Source organism: Aedes albopictus, chromosome 3 (assembly GCF_035046485.1).
Source record: "Aedes albopictus strain Foshan chromosome 3, AalbF5, whole genome shotgun sequence".
Lineage (NCBI taxonomy): Eukaryota > Metazoa > Arthropoda > Insecta > Diptera > Culicidae > Aedes > Aedes albopictus.
This window is the reverse complement of record NC_085138.1, coordinates 420,136,101-420,155,232: the sequence shown is the minus strand read 5'-3', so window position 1 is coordinate 420,155,232 and position 19,132 is coordinate 420,136,101. Positions and strand designations below refer to the sequence as shown.

The window sequence follows — 19,132 nt, the reverse complement described above, 5'->3', positions numbered from 1 at the left end:
ACACAGAAAATTTTTTTTACTAAATGTAAAAATTGTGAAATTTTTGAAATGTTATAACTTTTTTGTTTATTAGTTTACCATCACCAAATTTTTATGGTAGATTGCTAATACAATGGACCGTTTTCCCTAAAAAATTCAAGTTGGTAAAAAGATAGGGTTTTGAGATATTTGAGTTTTTGTGACAAAAATGATGTTTTTCAATGATAAAATAGATTTTTTTCACAGTGTATATTTTCTTAGAAATCACCATTTAGCTATCTAACTTTGCTGAAAAATTCATAACAATCGAACAATCCGTTTTAGCTGTGCATATTTTTGAATGTTTTTGAACCATTTTCACATACACCCTTTTGAAAAGTTAGTCGTGGCTCTAAATAAAAATTTGATATCGAAAAATGGCGATTTAGATGGAACTGAAAAACTGTGCAAAGTTTCAGTTCAATAGAAAATCATGAATTAAAAATTTTCCTTAATTTTGATGCTGTTGCTTGGAATCGCTCTCCTGTAGAATATATTCGGGTTTGACATCGATAGAAAAAATGGTTTCAAAGTAATAGTCGATAATTCTCATGTGTTGTACAAAGTACAACAGCGCGATTAACGGAAGGTTAAACTCGCAAAAGCAGACCGGACCTTGTGCTCCTTTGTCTCTTCGTGCATCAGCCGTGTCAAATCAAGACTTGCCGCCGAGGAGGAGCGATCGGCAAGATCATCGAGCTTACTCTGCATATCAGAGCGCCGCTGTTAAGTTAAGAGAGCAACGTCATCAGCCATTTCGAAGCCATTTAGATGCTCCATAAGAAAACAATGTTCTGACTTTGTCTGGGGAAGATTATTTCCCCTGAATCATACCTACTCTGCATCAAAATAATCGAAGAGATGATGAATCTGCGATTTATTTACTGCCGGAATTTGGTTGTCACCATCAGTGGATCGTTGAAGAGGTCTGAAAGAACTACGGATCATGATATAAGGGACTTGATAAGGGGATTCACCAAACCGATTAAATAATTGCATTGCGTGAGTCATGATTCACTCATGATTATCTGATTATTGATATGTTTCACAAAATTACGAATTAACTAATCAAATCTGAACGTTTAATCAGGATAATATTTAGTCAGCCGTTTACGCTGTTTTATTGACGTATTTTGTCTGTAAGACTAGCTATTAAACTCGATATGTTTTACCAGTGGCGTAGCTAGGAATTTGGGGGCCCGGTGCGGAACAAAATTTGTGGGCCCCCATGAAAATGACAGATGTACATATTTTACAATGATAAATCTCTCGAATGATCGCCTGTTGTATTTTGTACAAAACGATAAAAAAATGCAATGAAATCCATCAATGAACGTAAGATTTTTTCTAAGAATTATGTCGAATTTTTTTAACAAATTATTTGGGAATTGTACCAGGTAATCCTTAAGGAATTCAAAGATCAATTCAAAGATTGCTTTACCGCTTTCTTTTAAAAAAATCTCTCTTGAATAACAATTTGTCTTCAAGAATCTTTCAAGTCGTTAATGCAAGGATGTCATTCAGTATTTTTATAAGCACTCCTTCAGGAATTCTTACAGTGTTGTTTCCGAGAATGTTTTCAGAAATACTTCAAAGTACTTCAAAAGATTCTGGCAAAGGCTTTATCGAGTATTTCTCGAAACATTTGTTCAGGAAGTCCACCAGGGTTTCTATCAATAATATGTCTGAGGATTCATTTAGAAGATTCCAGAAAAAAATGCTACAAAAAATTCTCCAAAGATTTGTTGGAACCACATATTCTTCCGAAAAAATAAAATCGAAATCGGGTTCTGTAGGGGTATCCAGATTATTTCCGTCCAAAATATAGTCGAAGTCCAAAATTTCATCATTTTTTGGTGCCCGGGAACTATTTTTAAAATCCCTTTAAAGATTGTATGGGGATTTTTTTTGTTCGGGGCGAACTGTCATTTTATCGATTAAATTGTCATTCTATCCACGGAAATTAAAACTGTTTAGGTAGGTAATTTAACCGGCAACACAAAGGAATTGGAACGCAATAAAATCACGTTATGCTCAGAAGGATTCCAAGGATTCCTTCAGAAATTCCTAAGTTCCTCTAAGAAAATTCTCAGAGGAGCTTCGTAGGAGTTTTGTAGAAATTCTTTCGAAAAATCCTTCTGGAATTCCTCCAACGAATTCTTTAATATCCATCAACTCAAGGACATTTTCCAAGGATTCCTACAGGAATTTTTGCTAACATTTCTCTGGGAACTATTTAAAAAAAATCTATTGTGATTTTTCATAAGACTCCTTCAAAGTTCTTTCGAGACCTTCTTTACCAGGTTATTAATGATTCCGCTAGAAATTCCTCCGAAAAAATCGTTTAAAAAATTCTCTGAGAATTCCTGGTAGGGTCAACATGCCCTAATCCTACAGTCGCAAATGAATCCTATTCGAAAACAAAACGATTACGGAATCGATGATAACGTAATTTTTGTTATCATTCATGCTCACTTCTAAAAAAATACAAAAAAAGAAACAATACAAAAAGCGCTTCATTCCTTTGATTTGAGTAGGATGAAAATTGGAGCGTACATATATGCTTAAATAGTAAAGGAACAGATGCCCTATCTTATCGAATAAAAAAAAATATTCTCATGTTACTCCAAGGATTCCTCCTAAGACTGTTTTGCTACTTTCTTCCGGAATTCTTTAAGAATGCCTAGAAGCATCTTTTAAGCGATTAATGCAAGATTAAGATTTCATAGAGGATATCCATAGGGAATCCTTCAGGAATCGCTTTAAGAATTCCTACGAAATTTTTTCCAAGGATTTCTTAAATATTTTTCCAAAGCAAAACTTTCGAAAATTATCAAAAAATTCTTTCAGAATTCCTTCAAGGATCTTGTTAGAAACTACTGCAAGGGAATCATCAATCGGATAAAGCTTTCCTTGTTTAATTTATTTAACAATTTCTCCAAGAATTCTACCGAGGATTACTTTTGGGATTTTTCCAGGACTCGCTTTTGGAATTCTTCCAAGGTTTTATTCAAAATTTTAAAGAAATTCCTTCAAAGAGGCCTGTGGAAATCCCTCCCAAAGTTTCTTCAGGAATTTTTCTAAAGATGTCTTTAGTAGTTCATCCAATAAATGCTCTTACGATTTCTCCAAAGATTCGTTCAAAATTTATTAATTATTCTCTTAGAATTTCCTCAATTGATTTCATTCATTCTTACTTAAACTTTCAGGACGCGCGCCTGTTCGAGCCTAAAAATGCACTGTGCTTGCGCTGTATACGACGAGCGAGGTTTTTTATTGGCATTGTTGTACTTTTTACAACGGCGCGCGTCCTGAAGGGTTAAACTGATGTCCCCAAGTATTTCACAAATTATTTTTTTTCCAACAAATCTTTCGGGCATTCTTCATGCAAGGATTTCTCCATGTATTTATATAATTACTTCAGCAAGATTTTTTCGAAGATTATTACACAAATTCCTCTAGAGGATTTGAGTGTTTTTGCTAGAAATGCTTAAGAAATTCCTCTAATAATTTATTCAAGGATTCAAGAACTCCTCATGAGAAATTAAAAAAAAACATAAGATTTTTTTTTTCAATAAATAAAAAAAAACATTTTTAAAAATTCCTTTGCGATTTTTTAGGAAATTGTTTGTAAACTTCTCTGATAATCACCTTATTTTTTTGGAAATTCCTTCGGTAATTCCTTTGCGAATTTCTTCGGCCGTTCCGTTTTAAATTCTTGTTTTTTTCCAATTCGCAAGAGTGTATCTCATAGAACTGCAAAACCAGACAAAAATCAGCTGCATAACAGACGTAATTCCGTATAGAATTCCAGAGGTATCCAGAGGAATTACCAAAGGAAAGGAATTACCGGAGTCAGTCAAACGAATTGACTAAGGAATTGTAAAAGTACCTATCGAATGAATTTCTAAAGGAACTATTGAAAAAACGTAAATTTCATGTATATTAGCAAAGGGACTGCCGGTGTAACTTTCAATGAAATTGCTGAAATCCCGTAGGAGTTTCCTGATAAATTTCCAAAGCAATTGCCCAAAGAATATCGAAACTTCAAAAATAATAACTAAAAACCAATTTTAAATATTCTTAGAGACGAACCAGCCAAGGGCTGAAAGTCTCTTTAATAAAGACAAATCAATCAATCAATTTCGAATATTATTGCCGAGAAATTATCAAAAGACCTACCAAAACAAAATCCAAAGGGATTGCCGAAAAAATGCCAAATGAATAAACCAATCAATTTCCATATGAATTGGCGAAGAAGTTTCCAAAAGAGTGTTAAAGTTATTCTCAAAGTAATTATCAGGTGATTTTTCAAATGAATAGTAAAAAAAAAACAGCAAAAGGTTGCAGACAAAATTTTTAAAGAAGTTTTCGTAGAAATAAAAATTTGAAGATCGTGAAGTCATTGCTGAAGCATTGCCGTGAGTTCATTAAAGAAGTTTTCAAAGGAATTGCCTAACAATTTCTCAAAAGATTTGCCGCAGAAATTTTCAATGATACTTCTAACAGAGATCCTAAAAAAAAATTGAGAGTTTTTACCAAAGGGATAGCGCACTCAATTTTCGACACAATAGCTAGAACAGTTTCCAAAATAATAGCCACAGAAATTTTCTAGAAATAATGCAGAATGATATCAGACAAAAAATCCTTAAGGAATTCCCAAAAGGAATTTCCGAAAAAAATTTTGAGTATTTGCTGAAGGGATCAAGATATTCCTTAACAAATTGCTGCACGGATTTCCAAAGTAATTGGTGAAAAAATCCAAAAGAAATTTCCGAAGAAATACATCAGAAATTCTAATAAAAAAATAAATTCTACTGTGATTCTTTCAATGAATCCTTCAGGTATTCTTACAAGGTTTCCATCAGGAACACCAGTTTCGTCCGGATTCCCTTCACGAAACTTTTAAAAATGATTATTACGATTTCATGAAGCATTTGTTCCAAGTGAGGAACTCCAAGAACTTTTTCTTGAATATATTTTACGACTTATCTAGGAATTACTTCAAGGACTTCTTTACAAATTTCTCTAAGATTTCCTTCGAAAGTTGCTACAAACTCCTCCATGCGTTTCTGAAGCAATTCCTTCAATTATACAGGGTGTTAGGTTCATGAGTGCAAACTTTTTAAGGAGCGATAGAAGATCAAAAATGGTGAAAAAAATTGTTCTACGCATATGGTCAAATCTGAACTGTTACGTAGTTATTGAACTTTACATGTTTTGGCTATTATTGCCTTAAACTGGCTATAACTTGAAAATGATCAAACTTATTGTAATTTTTATACTCTTATTTGAAAGATTATTGAATTTTCTATCAAATCACATCTTTGGATTTATTGATTGATTGACGATAAGAGCTAGAAGTTTGCTGTCAAAAAACGAACTGTAGAGTTGAACAAGGGCCACAACTTTGCCTAAGTAAGAATTTAAAATTATTACGCTTTTTTTCAAAGATAATTGACAAAAACAAATTAAAACACACTACTTTCGAGCTATTTGCTCTAGAAAACTTATTTATTTAACTAAAACAATCGATCCAAAGATGTGATTTGATAGAAAATTCAATAATCTTTCGAATAAGGGTATACAAATTGAGAAAAGTTTGACCATTTTTAAGTTATAGCCAGTTTAAGGCAATAAAAGTAAAAAAAAAATGTAAAGTTCAATAACTACGTAACGGTTGAGATTTGCCATATGCGTAGAACATTTTTTTCCAACCATTTTTGATCCTCTATCGCCTCTTAAAAAGTTTGCACTCACGAACCTAACACCCTGTATGTATGCCCATAAATTCTATAAAAAGTTTTTTTTTTAAGATTTCCACAAATGATTCTTTTGGGGCTACCTCAGATAATAACTTCAGCAGTTTTGGAGAAGAGTCCTTTAGGAATTCTTTTTTTTTTTTAATCTCCAAGAATTTCTTTTTCCAATGCCTCAAACAATTTTTCTTGAAGTTCTTCAAAGGATTTCTTAATAATTTGTTCAAGCATTTCTTTAGTTATACCTGCAGGGATTTCGTCAGAATTTCTTCAATAATTGCTGTAAGAAATCGACCAAAAATTCCTTATGCAATTTTTTCAAGTTCTTTTTCACAATTCATTCAATAATCCTTTGTGGAAGTTCAGTGAAGATTTAATCTTTTCTCCAACGATTTTTTTTTTCAAGCTACCTACAATACAAAGATTCGTTCAAGGATTTTTTTTTAATTTTCCTTCAGATAATCCTACAAGTATGACCACATTCGTCCCCAAAGAATTTGAATATACAGAATTTCCCCCAAGCCCTCCTGCATAAATTCCTCCAAATATACAGGATCTTTTTTGTTTTTCGATTTGCTCCAAAGAATTTGAGAGGAATTCATTGAGGTTTCCGCCATTGATTTCTTTGAGAAATAATAGGCATGGCATCATTAGTTCTTCCAAAAATCTCTTTGCTTTCAAAATTTCTTCAGGAACTCTTTACCTAAGTCCTCAATGTACTCATTGTACTTCTAGTACTACTACATAGTACTGTAGTAATCCTTCAAGAATGTCATCAAAGATACCTGTAAACTCAACCCAATGATTCTTTCCGAATACGTCTTGGAATTCATCAAGATAAAGATTCCATTAAAAATTCCTCCAAAAATTCTTGCAAACATTTCTACAAGAATTCCTTCGGGAATACCTCCACAATTCCTTTAGAAAATCTTCCAAGGAGCATTCAAGTATGGCTCCAAGCATGATCTCCGAAATTCATGAAAAATAATTCCCATGAGGAACTCCTACAAGATTTGGATAAATATCTAATGGAATCCTATTAGAAATTCCTTAAGGTTCATCTGAGGGACTTCATAACATAATCCTTGTAAGATTTTATGAAGAAATTCGAAGAGGTAATCCTGAACGAATGTTTGAAGAAATGCCGGAAAAAATCCTTGAAGGAATTCCTGAAGGATTTCTTGAGAAGTTTCTGTAGGGATGATTGGAGGAATTCCTGAAAGAATGCATCAGAAGTACTCGATGAAATAGTTGGAATACGTTGATTGCATTTTTTATACGAGAGTAAAACTTATCAACAAACTGTTGTTATTACAGTTTTGACGTGACATGTGTTCAGATCTTAACTTTAATAAATGAGACCCCTGAATTTCGACTGCTACCTTAAGCTTAGTGAACAGCTATGTTTGGTCCTGTAGTTAGGATGATACTTATTATGACATTTTCATTATACTCATGAATTTTACTTCCATATCGGTACTGAATTTCGTAAAATTATATTTTGATTTCTAGCATTTTGTATTTCTTGTGTTTTGGGACCCCTGTAGGTTCAAAGAGCAATCATCGAATTGTTAATGATAGGACTTCAAATAAGTCATCTGTGTGCCCATTCCAGAATTTCACGAAGGGGCCCCTACATACCTATCAGCAGATCTGCAAGTATTGACTTATACTTGTAGCAAACTTTCGCTATTTAAAGAACTTCATTCAAACTAGTGTAAGAAACCTTCACTGATTTGGAGGCCCTTTGAATTCGGGGGCCCGGTGCGGACCGCACCTCCGCACCCCCCTTGCTACGCCACTGTGTTTTACTCTTATCTAATAAGTGCTACAGGGTTCTTACTAACGATCGTCTATTCTTTCATTGTCAATTGGTATAATTAGATAACTGAAATAATCAAAACCTGTAGTATGAAATGAAGGAATTTCATCGATCAAAATTATAATTGAAACTCAAAACATTAAACACCTCACTTTTACAAAAAGAAAGGACAATTTTACACATATAGGTCGTTAAGATCACACCGAACGGTGACAACATATCATGAACGATATCAATTATTACACCAAAACATTAAACAGAGCATCGAACAAGGCATCGCGGTTGGTCCGTTCGACAATTCGTTTCTCGTCCAACCCAAAGCACCTGCCCACAATGGCGTGGCTCGTGGTGCAGTACTTGATAAACTCGTACCAATTGGGATCCGTTTGCAGCGTGTTGCTGTTACCTACGATTATCAGAAGGGCTTTGGCTCTGGTCAGAGCCACATTCAGCCGTTTTACGTTGTTCAGAAAGCCCACGTCCGGCGTATGGGACCGGGCGGTAGACAGGATGATTACGAGTTTCTCTCGGCCCTGGTACTGCTCGACGGAGCCAATTTCGACGGTTGGCCACTGCTTGGCCACGCACATTTGCTTCAGCCGCTGGACCTGCAGCTGGTACGGGGATATTATTCCGATGTCCTCCTGGGCGATTTTCCGATCGTTGATGCCCGCTTTAAGGAGGAAGTCTAGGTAGAACTCGACCGTATCGATCTCGGTTTGATTCATGAAACTTTTGGTTTTCGAGGATCGCTCATTCGAACCGAACACGGTGTGCAGTATGATGGGAAAGGTTTTGTTTGGTAACCAACGCCAGTTTTCCGCTAAGCAGACTTCCTCGGTGGGTGCTAGGCATTGCAACTCGCCGTCGTAGAACTGCTCATTGGAGAATTTGATCAACGCTTCGTGGGATCGGTAGTTCTTCACCAGTTTGGTTATCAACTGGTTATTGTATTTCTTCGTGGTGGGATCCTTTTGGTACACGGGGAGATTCATCAATCGCTCCAGCATGGACATGCCAAGGCCCATTTTGGCCGCTAGTTCACTGCGAACTACCGGCCCAAGTTGATATGGATCTCCAGATAAAACAACGCTGGCGTGCAGCTTTCCCCGAGAACTGACCAACCCAGCCAGAGCCACCAAAGCAGCCGGCTCTGAGGCACTCCCGCATTCGTCAATGAACACATACCTGAAATGATTGCTCCGGATTTTGCTCTGCACCAAACGGCCGCAGATTGAGAGACTGCAGATCACAACTCTGGTTCCGTATACCTCTTCCCATGTGGGCCACCGATGTTTACCATTGGCGAGGTTGGAGACCTGTCGCAGGTTTTCCGGAATTTCGTCCAGACGCTTTTCACTGGAACGGGAATAGACCCGAAACAGTTTGTTCGGAGCAAGGTGCTTCAGCAAACGAATGGCCACTTCGTCGCACGCGGAGTTCGATTGGGCCGCCACTAGGATGTGAGCCGTCGGACGATGGCTACAGATCTGGACAATAGCTTCTACGATTGTGGTGGTTTTACCAGTCCCCGGTGGACCAAACAGGATGTACGGCAGTGGATCCGAAACGCGATTCAAGATGCTTCTGACGGCCGTTTGCTGCTCCACGTTGTCCGCCAAGCTGGGGTTCGTCCAGGCTGTGCTAAAGAGAGACGGGGTTTTATTGATGGATCAAACTCAAAGTCCATCTACCAAAGTACTAAATGTAACCAGATAGAATTATAGTACAAAGTTTCAAAGAAATTCTCGCAATTCATACCCAATATGTACTTACATCATTTGAATGCTCTTGGGTGCCGTCACCTTCGGGGCTTCGGTGGGAAAGAACAGCGGAGCTAGCTCATGCCGCCGTACAATATCCAAAGCCTGCAGCTCCAAGCGACAAACGACCCGATTGGCCTGTAGTTTCACCTGGCAACGACAGTCAGCCTGCACCCGGACGTCCAACTCGACGACGATGTGATCGTACAGGATTTGGGCTATGGTACCTTCAATTTTGTTTCCGCTGGACCCCGGCTGCGCGATGGTCAACTGAACGATGTCACCCTCTGCGAGATTCACCGGCAGTGAGGTAAAATGGGCCGTATCGATCCGATACAGTCGTTGCATTTGCGTCGGGGTGATCACGGCATCGTCAGCTCGGTACTGGGCCAGGTCACACTGGACGTTCAGGTCCTGGATGTGGGTTAGCAGCTCCAGCGTTTGGCAGTAGTTGGAGGCGTTCAGGCGTGTTTTAGGGTTGGCGTGGTAGAATGCCCTGGTGAAAAGGGAGGGTTAATAAGGCTGGAATGGAAGATTTCGTGGCCAGGTAAGTTCAATCTTACCTTATATCGTCGTGCAGCTTTTTCTCCGCAGGCGTGTAGGATGAAACGAGCTGAAAATTGTTCGCAACCAAGGTGCACAGGTTTTTCGGTGGAAGATAATCGCCAAGCATACCCGGTCTGATCGATTTCAAATCGTTCCTGAAACGACATAGAGTTTGACGACATTCATTGGAGAAAACACCAGATCTTTTTCAGAGTCGTGCCCAACATACCTTCCGCGGTTGCGTCCCCTCGAAGAACGTTTGACCTCGTAAACCCGCAGATAGTGCTGCTCCAGCAGATCCCACTGGTCCCCGCTTCGACGGTACGTGATCAGCAGTGAGTACTTGTCCGGTGACTTCACCAGCATACGATTCTGAATCAAAAATCCCTGGTTCATACCCGGCTCCAGCGTGGTCGTTTGTAGATCAATAGGAAACAGTTCGAAATGCTTGTGGTAGATGTAGACACCGTTGATAATCACCTGAGTGCCCTCCCGATTGGCCAGCTTAAGCGTGGACATTAGCTGACATTCGTCGTAGAGAAGCGTCACGTTGAGGGCACTTTTGGTACGTCGTAGGATGCCGTTTGCTTCGACGGTCAGCGTGGATCCGTGGGAGGAAATGTGATGCAGATAGGCCATTGCGCTTCGGAAGTTCTCCCGGCAAATCAGACAGCTGTAACCTTGTGCCGAATAGGCCGGATCCGCCGGACGACTGACGGTGATGGCATAGGTCATCTCAACGCCCGTCGTAACCTTCTCCAGATACACTTCATCACGTATCAATGAATAGTGCTGCAGACTCGAGAGGAACGGATTCATGTTGAATGGGTTATTCTTCTGAGGGCCACTTCCAGGTTCTGTAAAACAGAAACGGGATCTTTAATATACCTACGCTCATCCGTGCCAACTTGTTACAAAATTGATGTTATTTCCCACACGAGGGACTCTATGACCACTTTCACAGTTATTAACTGAAAGCTTCCTCTGTCAATGACCGTTTTGCATGTGCTTATCGTGTGGACCGACCGGGAATCGAACCCGTCACCCTCAGCATGGTCTTGCCGGACACCCGAGCGTTATCAGCCCTCACAAGTATCATTTCTCAATTTCTCCCATCTCTACAAAGACAAAATCCTACCTTTCACCGCATTTCGTTCTCTTTCCACCACACCAGAAGGTTCCTCCTCCGGCTTCCGTTCCGCAACAACCTTCTCCACGTTTATCCGGTACTCCTTGCGATCGGCCAAAGCTTCCGTCACGAAGGTGGACCGTCCCATCAAAGCTTGGAATTCGCGCAGCCGAACATCCTGTCGATATAGCCGAAACACTTCGGCGGTGAAGCGTCGGAATACCACCTCGGACGGCACGGTACCGTCCGGCGAGAGTAGACCTTCGCCGTGGCACATGTCCAGCACGCCCCGGAGGATTTCGTTTACTCCGGCTGTTGGTTGGTTCGATAGAGAGGCAAAGTATTTTGTCACACGAACGTTATGAAAACAGTTTCAAGATTACTAAAAAATGTTTGCATACCTTTCTTTACGTTTTTCTGCATATTTTGGAGAAGTTTTCAGCGGTTTTGGTAATAATATTCACAACTTTTTGCAAACGAAACACCATCAAAGAGCTTCACCGACTTCACCGCATCCGCACCACATCGACAGTGCTCAGCGCCGACGCCAAGCTGAGCGGCTGGGCGGCTGGACATCAAAACAGCCACTTGTCATCCGAATACTACCCCACAGTAAAAAAGCGAGCCAACATCTCTGACCAAGGAGAATACATTTTACTAAGGTGGCGCAGATAAACATTGCAAACCACTGGTTGTCTCTTCCATTCTTCTGGTGTTCTTATGGAACTGAAATAGTGACGTCACTATTTTAGTTGCATAAGAACACCAGACGAGTGGAAGAGACAACCAGTGGTTTGCAATGTTTATCTGCGCCACCTTAGTAAAATGTATTCTCCTTGATCTCTGACCCCCATTGTGCGTTGAACCCCATTTTGACAGCAAAAGTTTGTAAACAGTACACTTTTCTGGACCAACACTTGAAAAGCGCGTAATATTGTCGCGCTTATCTTAGATTCTCAGCAAGCTGCGTTCGAAACGCGCAGCCTCAGATCGCGCCAGACCGCGCACGTATGATTTGTACACGGTGTGCACCTTGGCTAAAACTGTTTTGCAGCCGCCGGGTGGAGCTGTCAGCCGCCGTGTATAAATCAAACGGGCGCAATCTTATGGCGGCTGACTCAGATCAGCAGGATCTGAGTGATTAAGCTAGGATGCACAATATTTTCCACAACAAAAAAGAAAATTTTCGAAAATACTAGGAGAATTATGAAAAAATCTAATTCTCTTAGCTGAAATATGTTACAATAAATAAAAACGTGTTCAAATTAGGCCGCAATTGGGGATGCAAAGAACTTTTTTGTTAAAGAAAAAAATGTCATTCGTAAACTACGCCTAAATCAAATGTTTGACCTGAAACAGATGATGACTTCAAAAACATGGCCGCATCGCAGCCGGTTGCATCAAAACGTCACCACAGACAAACAGACGTAACACTCATAAAAACGGCTTGGCCGGCTTGGCACATGTATTTAACGATCAATTCAAATTTCATGTGATGGTGCGATTGTTCCACCAGATGCGCTAGTGTTCGATCGCTTTGACGTTTGCCAGTGTACACGTTGCTGAATGATGCAAACTTAAATTACATGCAATTTGTGTAGTAGTGTGCGTGTCAGCAAAACGTCAAATCGAAATCCATCATGGCCGACAGTGTCGCGCGCGGTTCTACCAACAGGTGGCAGTGTGCTCATGAAAATGACACCGGGCAAAACTTTTCGATGAATTTCCTCTAAGAGTTACGTCTGTTTGTCTGTGACGTCACTTTAAAGGGATGTCACAAAAGTCGATGGAAGCGATTAAAAATTTTGATTACATACAGCGTCCGTTCGCTCGTTGCCTTGGGGCAAGACACTGTGCTGGAGAGTACATTTTCCTTCACAGAGTTGCTCAGAATTTCTCCGGATTGCTCCGAGGGGGACGACACAAATCGATTCGAGTCCATTGTCATGCGATAAGACGTCATTTTATTTCAGTTTCCCAATTATTATCGACTTGTTTCATTATGTTGGATATTAAATCGATTTTATCGGATATTCTCCATTTCCTAAGCTTTGGTTAAGTTTTTAGCGGTTTTATGCCTTCCATTCTCAACAAAATGGTAAAAATCCGAAATATCTGAAAAAATCGAATAAAATGACAACAATCACTGAAAATCGCCCAATACCGACTCAAAAGCGTTACAACGTCGCGACGCCGTTTGACAGCAGCTCTTCCAATGCTTCCAACTGAACATCAACTGCGTCGGCCCATCAGATCAAAACAAATCGAATCTCCCAGTCTGCAGTTTTTTTTTCTTCGGATCGGAGACTGTCTACAGTTCGTCAGGATTGAGGGTGAGTTTTTTTAAATACGATGGAGAAAGCACTGAGATGAGAAACAACGTTTTATGCATATTTTTCTATTTTCGGACAGGAAAAACGATACAAAGTGGAAGACGTTTTGGGACTCACATCGGCGGTGGAAAAGAAACGGCGCTGGCCAAGTCAGCAGACGAAATCGACAGAATCTCATCTGATGCGGAGCTCCAGACCATCGGTAGAAAAAATCGCGGAATGAAAAATACCAGGAAACCGAAATAGGTCTCCGGAGCATAACGCAAGGCAACTGCAGCGGCCACACATTTTGGAACAACAAAGAAACGACCCCAGTCAGGCAGTCGGTGCCGTGTTCGAATCGTTACAATCCGAGATGGTTCTCGGAAACCTATTCTGAGTTACTGACACAGGTTTTGGGTTTGGATAACCCAACACTAGCACTTTGGGAGAGCTCATAGTCAGCGAATCGGCATTCGGAACAATAACCGGACTTGCAAAACCTGTAAAGGTCTACTTTCCAAGACGTCGGTGCCTAGAATAAAATGCTGCCTCGTATACCCAAGCGTATACCAAAGATCCCAGTACACAGGGTCAAATATCAAAAAAGAAACAAAATTGAATGCTCAAGCATCTTGTTTGACTCGATCGAATTTCCATTAGTCAAACAGATGTTATTTCTTGAGCTCTTTCCTTGTCAAATATTTGACCCTGTGAACTTGGGGCCTTATTTAAGTATGTTTATAGTTTTGTTTTCTTCAAATATATATATTATTTTTGTCACTTCTTTCTAAACAGAACGTGTGTACTTGATTCAATTTCAGGTAATAAGAAATAAATAATAGAAAACATCTGGCCATAATCAAAACACACAAAAAAAACGAGAAAATTTGACATTTTGGTCTAGAGATGCGCATTGATTTCAATCGATTCGATATGGGTATGCGCCATTAATAATCGATTTTATCGGATTTCTCGGATATGGCTGATTTTAATCGATTTTTGCCCGTTCCTCAAATTTCATTGTAATTTTGCATAGATCTGTTAATCCTTGTGAGATATGGCCTCAAATCGAGATTATCTGGATGTGTCGCCCCCCTCGGATTGCTCCCGTTTTGCTTGAGTATTGCCTGATACTATCGCAAAAACAAAACAATATTGCCCGATATCTCGCTTTTTTGCAGTTTTAGGCATGGTTTTAGGCTAGGGGCAAGACACTGTGCAAACGAGAGTAACTCTGAGAAATTCTGATTAACTCTTTTCACCAATGATCGACGAAATTTGTCGAAAAACACCCCTAAAACTGCAAGAAAAGCTAGATATCGGGCAATATTGTTTTGATTTTGCGATAAATCAGGCAACACCAAAGCAAAAACGGGAGCAATCCAGAGAAATTCTGAGCAACTCTGTGAAAGAAAATGCACTCTCCAGCACAGCACAGACAAACAGACGTAACACTCATAAAAACGGCTTGGCACATGCATTTAACGATCAATTCAAATTTCATTTGATTTGCGCGATTGTTCCACCAGATGCGCTAGTGTTCGATCGCTTTGACGTTTGCCAGTGTACACGTTGCTGAATGATGCAAACTTAAATTACATGCAATTTGTGTAGTAGTGTGCGTGTCAGCAAAACTTCAAATCGAAATCCATCATGGCCGACAGTGTCGCGCGCGGTTCTACCAACAGGTGGCAGTGTGCTCATGAAAATGACACCGGGCAAAACTTTTCGATGAATTTCCTCTAAGAGTTACGTCTGTTTGTCTGTGAGCACAGTGTCTTGCCCCAAGGTTTTAGGGGTGTTTTTCAACAAATTTCGTCGATCATTGGTAAGAAGAGTTATTGTCGCGCTTATCTTAGATTCTCAGCAAGCTGCGTTCGAAACGCGCAGCCTCAGATCGCGCCAGACCGCGCACGTATGATTTGTACACGGTGTGCACCTTGGCTAAAACTGTTTTGCAGCCGCCGGGTGGAGCTGTCAGCCGCCGTGTATAAATCAAACGGGCGCAATCTTATGGCGGCTGACTCAGATCAGCAGGATCTGAGTGATTAAGCTAGGATGCACAATACTCAAAATTTCTCAGAGTTACTCTCGTTTGCACAGTGTCTTGCCCCTAGCTCGTTGCAAACCCGCTCGTTGCAACGCTTTTTAGCTGTAAGTCCGCTAATTGCAAAATTTGACAAGTTTTTGCAATTAAAAAGCAATCAAGTGTCAAATTTGTGCTGTCAGTCATGCTGTCAGTGCATTTCGATGCACTTTAGTGTCAAAGTGACGTTGCTATTAGCGAATGGCATTCGCTCGTTGCAATGTAAACATGTTGCAACGAGCGAACGGCCGCTGTAGGGCAGTGCATTGTTTTGATTTTGTATGAGATTTTGACGTTTCTTGGCCTTGTTGTTTACAAAATTTCTGTAAGAGTGAAAGAGAAGAAGAGAATTTCTTCTTCTTCTACTCCTCAGGGGTGGCCAGACTGATGTGTCTATACTGCCAAGGGTTGTCAAGTATCATGAAGCGTGTTAAGGGCATCTCCATCACCCTTGTATTTAATATCGGTCGCGTTCTATATTGATCTTTTTTGTCAAGCAATTAATAGTGGAACTGATCTTTTTAGTCAGTTATTACTGTAATTAGTTTAGATAGAGTAAAAAACCGTTTTTTGTGCTAGGTTAAATCGTAATGTTGTTAATTTTAACAAATTCTGAAATTTCTTCGTAGTCTTTAGTGGCAGCTTGGCTCAGTAAAGTTTCTATGTTGTTGTGTAATGTAAGTATTTTGTATTTGGCTCTTGATTGTGCATATTTTGGGCATATGAGTACACCGAAGATATTTTCCGTATAACTATTATGTGTGAAACTACATAATTTTTTGCAATTTGGCATCACCTTTAAAAAGTATGTTTGCAAACATAAAATCTATAAAACTGCCCGCATATAAAAATTATGGCTATCAATAAATGAAATTTATTAAGGTGATGAATAAAAATTATGTGTGAGATTTTTTAAAAATTATGTATGCGTAGTTTATAACAATTATGAGTAAATTTCAAATAAAAGCAAAACCATAAAAAAAAGAAGAAAAACAATGTTTTTGTTGTAGATTAAGTCAAGGATTTAATGAACTTTTAATTTAAAAATGAAAACGCAACGGTTGTTGCGAGATGGGGCCTCCGTCTGCGCTTGCTGAAACTCGTCACTGTGGATTTGTCGTTGTGTCGCGGCCGGGAATTCTTGATCGATCCTGAGTGACATCTCTCATCATCGCGGTTTCCCTTGAATAGCGTCTGATTTCCCTGGTCGTCGTCATCATCCGTGGGGGTGGCAGAGGTAGATTCGGGTTCTATTTTTGTTGGCGGTTCAACTTCCGGCTCGCTTGTTGTTGCTTTGTCTTGGCCGCACTGCAGACTAAGACGAACGCCATCCGGGGCCATCCTTGACTCTTGTATTTTGCATTTCCTCCTGCCTTTTAATATGGTGCAACTGAAATTGATGAAAAATAATGATTTAAATAGATATTTTATGGAAAAAAAATAAAATAAAACATGCATACTTTCACTCAACTCAGCAGAAGACTCTCCGACGCTTTCGATTGGCGCGAACACTGACGTCGTTTTGGTCCTGAATCAAAGCGGGCAAACTTTAAATTCATAGGTGGATACACATAATTTTTAACTATAGCAGGATAACTTTACTTTTTATGTTTGCTCACTTATAAATTAAATCAATGTGATAATAAGTGTTATGGTTCACCGCATAAGAAGGAATACAATCGTTATAATATTTATGTTAGCACATTTAAAAATAACTTCTGCGAAGTCTTATAAATTGAAAAGGTTCAACATACATAAACATTACGTTTGGAATTTTATCAGTGTAGGATATGGTTGGAGTCTTCCTTTACCCCACACCTAGGGGCAAGACACTGTGCAAACGAGAGTAACTCTGAGAAATTCTGAGTAACTCTTTTCACCAATGATCGACGAAATTTGTTGAAAGACACCCCTAAAACTGCAAGAAAAGCGAGATATCGGGCAATATTGTTTTGATTTTGCGATAAACCAGGCAACACGCAAGCAAAAACGGGAGCAATCTAGAGAAATTCTGCGCAACTCTGTGATGGGAAATGTACTCTCCAGCACAGTGTCTTGCCCCAAGGTAATCGTATTTACCGTTCACCAGTAACGATATTTACCGTGCTTCAGTAACTTTTGACAGTTTGTGAGCTGAGCTCGGTAACTCATTTACAGAATATCCGCAAAATAAATAACCGAGCGTACCGAATTAAATCTGCTGTTGAGAACTCAGTAAAAAGATGGGGAAAATACCGAGCTGATCTTAGTGTGCACCAATCAGCGTTTGCAAAGTTGTCAATATTTTGGTTTCTATACACGCACCTTGACACGCACACCAATGCAACTACACCAAAAACGTTCGTTTTTTCGGTGTAGCACTGCCGCAAAAACGAAATCGACATCAGAGTTACTCTCGTTTGCACAGTGTCTTGCCCCTATTCTTCTGATTCATGCAGTGCGTAATAAAATAAATGCAAATTTTAGTGCGAAAAATTCAACAAATTCGTACTGTATTATTAGAGAATCAAGAAAATGTGTCAGAATTATGCAAGGATTTGTGTCATTTAAGCTTGTTCATGTTGAATTACTCTGAATATCTCCTAAATAGGAATTGAAATTCTAGATCGAGTTTAAATAAGGGCGAAAGTAACATGAGAGAGTTCTCTCCATTGACTCTCTCTTCTGCAAATTAAAGTGACAAGATGCAAATTCAATCGAACTTTTTTACACTTAGACGCCAGATTACATCGCAATCTAGCGATTTATGACCAAAAAGTGCAACCATACTTGCATCTTGTCACTTTTATTTGAAGAAGAGAGAGTCGATGAATAGAACTCTAGATTGAGTTTAAATAAGAGCGAAAGTAACATGAGAAAGTTCTCTTCATCGACTCTCTCTTCTTCAAATTAAAAAGACAAGAAGTTTAAATAAGGGCGAAAGTAACATGAGAGAGTTCTCTTCATCGACTCTCTCTTCTGCAAATTAATGTGACAAGATGCAAATTCAATCGAACTGTTTTACACTTAGACGCTAGATTGCATCGCAACCTTGCAGCGGGGCAGCGCGGACGTCAACCACGAATAGATGTGCCGTAGTCCACATGAATTTGACATGTTTGGGAAATTGACACTTTTGGGCACTCTGACAGCTCTGGGATGTGTACGACTTTTGCGAAATAGTCATTACCATAAGTTATTACTTAAGTAAAACGTGTAAAACTAGCAAACCAAAAGTTACCAAAATTTTGGCGTGCAATCGTTCTAAATTACACGACAACGCGAAGGTAGCAAATAAATCAGTAAGAAATTGTGTAATGCATCAATTTTCAGCACAAACAATTTTGAACGTGTTTTTGTTGTGAGCTACGGTGATTTTGCCTTTTGCTGGCCCCCTGCAATCTTGCGATTTATGACCTAAAAGTGCAACCTTACTTGCATCTTGTAACTTAAATTTGAAGAAGAGAGAGTCGATGAAGAGAACTCGCTCATGTTACTTTCGCCCTTATTTAAACTCAATCTAGAGATGCAAGTATGGTTGAACTTTTTGGTCATAAATCACTAGATTGCGATGCAATCTAGCGTCTAAGTGTAAAAAAGTTCGATGGATTTTGCATCTTGTCACTTTATTGTGCATCCTAGCCTTGGGGCAAGACACTGTGCTGGAGAGTACATTTCCCATCACAGAGTTGCGCAGAATTTCTCTAGATTGCTC

The 19,132-nt window shown here is 39.4% G+C and overlaps 1 protein-coding gene and 1 long non-coding RNA gene across 2 annotated transcripts; both read right to left on the bottom strand.

The window, feature by feature from the left end:
• Positions 1-7,687: 7,687 nt before the first annotated feature.
• Positions 7,688-11,596, bottom strand: LOC109410743 (putative helicase mov-10-B.1). Its single transcript, XM_019684256.3, has 6 exons — positions 11,439-11,596; positions 11,047-11,349; positions 10,138-10,765; positions 9,926-10,063; positions 9,376-9,858; positions 7,688-9,243 (listed from the first exon to the last, which is right to left on the bottom strand). Exons 1-6 carry the CDS (start codon positions 11,458-11,460, stop codon positions 7,839-7,841), a joined length of 2,979 nt encoding a protein of 992 aa, XP_019539801.3. The 5' UTR covers positions 11,461-11,596; the 3' UTR covers positions 7,688-7,838.
• A 4,840-nt stretch (positions 11,597-16,436) lies between these two features.
• Positions 16,437-17,219, bottom strand: LOC134292034 (uncharacterized). Its single transcript, XR_009999415.1, has 2 exons — positions 16,899-17,219; positions 16,437-16,828 (listed from the first exon to the last, which is right to left on the bottom strand). It is a non-coding gene; the product is annotated as an uncharacterized LOC134292034 (long non-coding RNA).
• Positions 17,220-19,132: the final 1,913 nt, after the last annotated feature.

Bases quoted from the DNA above. Each gene is read 5' to 3' on its own strand.
- LOC109410743 (XM_019684256.3), bottom strand. From the start codon at position 11,460: ATGCAGAAAAACGTAAAGAAAG. The intron at 9,859-9,925 runs GTAAGATTGAAC...CCTTTTCACCAG, and splicing joins AAGCTGCACGACGATATAAG to GGCATTCTACCACGCCAACC. The intron at 9,244-9,375 runs GTAAGTACATAT...GTCTCTCTTTAG, and splicing joins CCCAAGAGCATTCAAATGAT to CACAGCCTGGACGAACCCCA.